The 4500-nt window shown below is 45.9% G+C and overlaps 1 protein-coding gene across 3 annotated transcripts in view; it reads left to right on the forward strand.

Moving 5' to 3' along the window:
• DNA2 (DNA replication helicase/nuclease 2) overlaps nt 1–4500 on the forward strand; it is a 36994-nt gene that overhangs the window by 27327 nt on the left and 5167 nt on the right. For all 3 annotated transcript variants that reach the window (XM_025193243.1, XM_006036852.3, XM_025193244.1), the window contains 3 exons: nt 968–1161; nt 1266–1355; nt 1441–1642. In XM_025193243.1, the coding sequence (XP_025049028.1) occupies nt 968–1161; nt 1266–1355; nt 1441–1642 (486 nt within the window). The remainder of the gene's footprint in view (nt 1–967; nt 1162–1265; nt 1356–1440; nt 1643–4500) is intronic.

The raw sequence follows: 4500 nt of genomic DNA on the forward strand, positions 1-4500 counted from the left end.
GCCAGCCCCAGCCTACAGCGGCAGCCTACTATTGTCCTGTGCACAGATCCTCCCCCCCCGCCAGAAGAGCCCAGCACAGCCCCCCAGGCCTGCAGCCCTCCTGGGGGACTTGTAGCAACAAGAGTCAGAAACCCCTGCCCTGCACCCACACCCCCTCACAGTTCCTGCCGCTTTGCTGCCTGCTGCAGCCGGTGACGGGCTGCGCTGCACCCCTCCCACGCCCCTTCCCTAGTTCCAGCCTCCCTCCCTCCCTCCCTACCATGGGAACCTATCCCTATTTGCTACATTATAAAGTGAGTTCACTTTATGCAAATTCAATTTATGTGCCATTTTCTAGGAACTCATGTACCGCATAAATCAAGGGAAAGCTGTATATGCCCTTCCCACAAAGAATGTTTTGCTCATAAGAGGTTATGGGGTAGTGTATACATCCTAAAAGCCACACTGATTTTTCTCATTGGCAGGCTGTGCAGGAAAATAATCTGAATGCATACCAGAAGTAACTTAACATTTCGATTTATTTCACTTCAGGTTGCAACTGGAATACGTAGGTGGGGAAAAGGATTATTTCTTGTTGTCACTTTTTTACATTTTGTCTAATACCTGGGATAATAAGGGAAACAGCATTCTCTAGGGGAATATAGCATATTTCTTAAGTATATTAATAAAACTTCAAGGTTTCCTAAATACCTGGCAGAAATGAATTATAAATGAGGTAATATTACCTAAACTCTGGAGTGGCTTTTGTACTGGCTTAAAAAAATAAGTAAAAACTTAGTCAGTTTTTTCTTTCATTCTTTTTTCAAGTAATCATATTCCAGGGATTTATTGGGGGTTTTCTGGTATTGTACTTTTAGTTGGTGGCTATTCTTCATATGTATTTGCAATTGTTATTTTCTTGGAAATGTATAATGAGGAAAGGGCAGAAAATGTGTCTTCTGTAAAGATCTGTTTTTTTGTTTTCTAGCCGGTAATTGCAACAACATGCATGGGAGTAAACCATCCAATTTTTGCTCGGAAACGGTTTGACTTTTGCATAGTGGATGAGGCATCCCAAATAAGCCAGCCAGTTTGCCTAGGCCCACTTTTCTGTTCTCAGAAGTTTGTGTTGGTGGGGGACCATCAACAGCTGCCTCCACTTGTACAGAATGCAGAAGCAAGGTAAGATGCACAGCTATCAAATAAATATAAAAAAAAAAAATGCTTGCTCTGGGCAAAATGTAAGCAAGCACTTTGTAAGACTGCATGTCTGACTTTTGTAACAGAGATCTTGGCATGAGTGAGAGCTTATTCAAGAGACTGGAACAGAACAAGAATGCTGTTGTCCAGCTAACTGTGCAGTACAGAATGAATAGGTATTTAAAATTCTCTGTTGCTACTGTGAGCTTGTAGTTTAAAATTTATATTAAAATATTTGACACTTGTTTTTAAATTCCATAGTAAAATTATGTCACTGAGTAACAAGTTGGTGTATGAAGGCAAACTGGAATGTGGCTCAGAGAAAGTGTCAAAGGCCACTGTTAACTTGCCAGACTTAAAAAAATTGAATCTGAAGCTGGAATTATTCACAGGCTCTTCAGAAACATGGTTGAAAGAAGTTCTTGAGCCAAACAATTCTGTCTGTTTTCTTAACACAGAGAAGGTAAACTTTTCGTTGCATTCTTTCTTTTCTCTCATGCCATACTTCCTTCAAAATACTACTTTCATTTTGATATTTGCAGGTGATATTGTTTAAACAATTTAAAGTTAAAACACTTGGGTTTTGTGGGGTAGACAACAAAATACAGTTTTAGTTTAAAAAAATTAAATCCTTTTCTGGTTTGTACAAACTTGCTAATAAAGCTCGTCAACTAGAATGACTTCTCCAAACATTGCATCTCAGGTTAAGCAATCTGAAAGCCAAGTTAGAAGTCTGTGGAATGGCTGTCTTGAAATGTTTGCGTCTTTGACATGCTGAAAAGCCCTAGATGCGTGTGTTTTCGTTAACTTAAGTAATGCTGAGTTAAGTACTCTACCCAGCTACAGGGTGTAGGTTGTAGCCGTGTTGGTCTAAGGACATAGGAAGATCAGGTTCTTTGGGTAAATCTGATCTCTTTTATTTGATATATTTGAGTTGGTCCAATAAAAGATATCAGATTTACCCAAAGAACCTTGTCTACCCAGCTACAAGCATGTAACATGAGAAGCTATATATATGTAACCAAACGTCATTTCAGCCACTTAAACTACTTCTGAAGGTTTTCCAGTAGCATACAGGATTTGTTAGGGTAGGATGAGAAGTGTTCCACTAGCAGGAAGATTGCAACTCCTTTGCTGTGGAATTCATTCTTACTGAACTCTGGATGGTACTCTCAATGTAATGCAACCTGCTGCAGTTTCATAACTTTGACAAGTGTTGAGAACAAATGAGCATAAAATAAAGATTTTTCCTGGATTCCAGGGCCTGGAATATGTGGTGTTTATTAGGCCTGTGCAAAGCGGAAAGTATTTGCTTCGGATTTGTTGATTCGGACAGTGATTTGATTTGGCTGAATCTGAAGCTATTCGGTGCAGGATCTTATTTGGCCATAGACTATACAGGCAGGCAGTGCCGGCAGGAGCACCTGGGGCAGGGCAGCTGGACAAGACCTGGCTTGAGCCGGCAGCCTCAAGAGAAGCTGCAGCTTTTCCGGCTGCTCCCCTGGCTGACCGCCTGCCAGGGCGAGGTAGGCAGTGCTGGCAGCTCTGGCAAAAGCTGCGGGAGCTGGGGGAAATGATTGGGGAGCTGGGGGGATCAAACCGGGAGCAGGGGGGAAGCCCCTGTTTGTTCCCCCAGCCCCCAATCATTCCCCCCCACCCATGGCTCAATTCCCCCAGGCCCCTTGACTTCTCTTTGTCTTTTGGATGCAGTCGGTCTAACACGCCGTGACTCATTGGGCTGCTCCCCCGGCTGCCCCCCTACCAGGGTAAGGCAGGAAGCTCCCAGTCATTCCTCCTGGAGAGATTAATGGGTCTCCTGATTCAATTCGGATTCAGAGATTTGGCTACTGAATCGGGTTGAATCTCCGAATTGAATCGGCTACTGAAGCTTTGCTCGGTCCTAGTGTATATGGGAAACAAGGAATGGAATAATCTCTGGGGAAGGAAGGAGGGTGAATTGGGCACTTAGTAGGCAACACATGGAGTCTGGGAGGAAGCTGACTGTTGTGGGCAGAAAGGTGGAAGAATCAGGAGTTTTGTGAAGAAAAACATATCTAAAACATGCTTATTGACTTCTGTTGCTGTCTTCTTTTCAACACCAAGAAGAGTAGTTAGAGTACATCATTGCAGATGATGGGCTCATATTCTAGTTTCATCTCTGTATTTTACTTGTCCTGAGTATTTAAGTTTATTAAATGTGTTGCCAGTATCCATGGCAGTGGAAGGGCAGATCAGATATTTGTTCTAGAACTGATTTTAGATGCAACTAAAAGGTGCTTTTAGTCTCCCCCACACATATACCCCATACTGCTACAGCAGGGATGGGCAATTATTTTGGATGGAGGGCCACTTACTGAGCTTTGGCAGGTCATCGAGGGCCGCATGGGTAGCCCTGCCCTTTGACAGATGTCCCACCCCCTGATCACCATCTTGGGACTGGAAGTCCCCTGATCTTTGCCACCAGAAGTCCCTCCCCTTGCCCCCTGGAATTACTCCTTTCAGCAAGAGGTTTTGCCATCTCTTAACCAGAAAAATATGAAATTATGTTCTAAAAATCAAACATGTCCTACAACATTCATTAATTTCATTAAAAATAATTCTTGTCCTGATTTACATGTGTTTGTGTAGTGTGCATAGAGCTGTAGTATAATAGCTTAAAATGAAGTCTCTCTTGTATATTGTGGGAGGTTGGGTATAGGGGGGGGGGTGTGTGTGTGAGAGAGATTTGTATGGGTTTTGTGGGGGGCTGTGAGTGTGTGGGGAGAGGGAGGCTTGTGTGGAGGGGGAGGATTTGCCCACAGCCCCCTGCCAGCACTTCTGCAAGCCTAGGCTCTGTGTTCCTGCCACTCCTGGCCCCGGTGCGCTGGTGCAGGCCCCATACTCCTGCTCACTGCCACTTGCTCCCTGTCTGCCACTGCTGCCCTTCTTCTGCTTCCCCGTTCCCCCCTGGCTGCTCCTGTGGTCCCAGTGCCGCAGCTGGAAACTACATGATGCCAGAGCACAGCGGGGAGCGGGTAGTGAAATGGCTGTGGGGGGGGGGCAGCGACAGCTGGGCAGGAACACAGGGCCCATGCGGGTGCTCTGGGGCCAGCACCAGCGGCGCAGAGCAGCAGGACTGCGGGGTCCAGGTTGCGCTAATCAAGTAGGGAGAGGAGGAAGCCGGCTCGGCTCCATAGAGCCCATGGCCCCATGCTCTGCTGCCTCGCTCTGGGCCCCGTGCTCCCGCCCGGCTGTCACTGCACTGCTGCTCCATGTGCCCTCTCACTGCCAATTCCCGCCCCCGCTCCAGCCATTTCCCCATCCCCCCCCCCCCTGTTTTTT

Source organism: Alligator sinensis, unplaced genomic scaffold (genome assembly GCF_000455745.1).
Source record: "Alligator sinensis unplaced genomic scaffold, ASM45574v1 scaffold1841_1, whole genome shotgun sequence".
NCBI classification, from domain to species: Eukaryota; Metazoa; Chordata; order Crocodylia; family Alligatoridae; genus Alligator; species Alligator sinensis.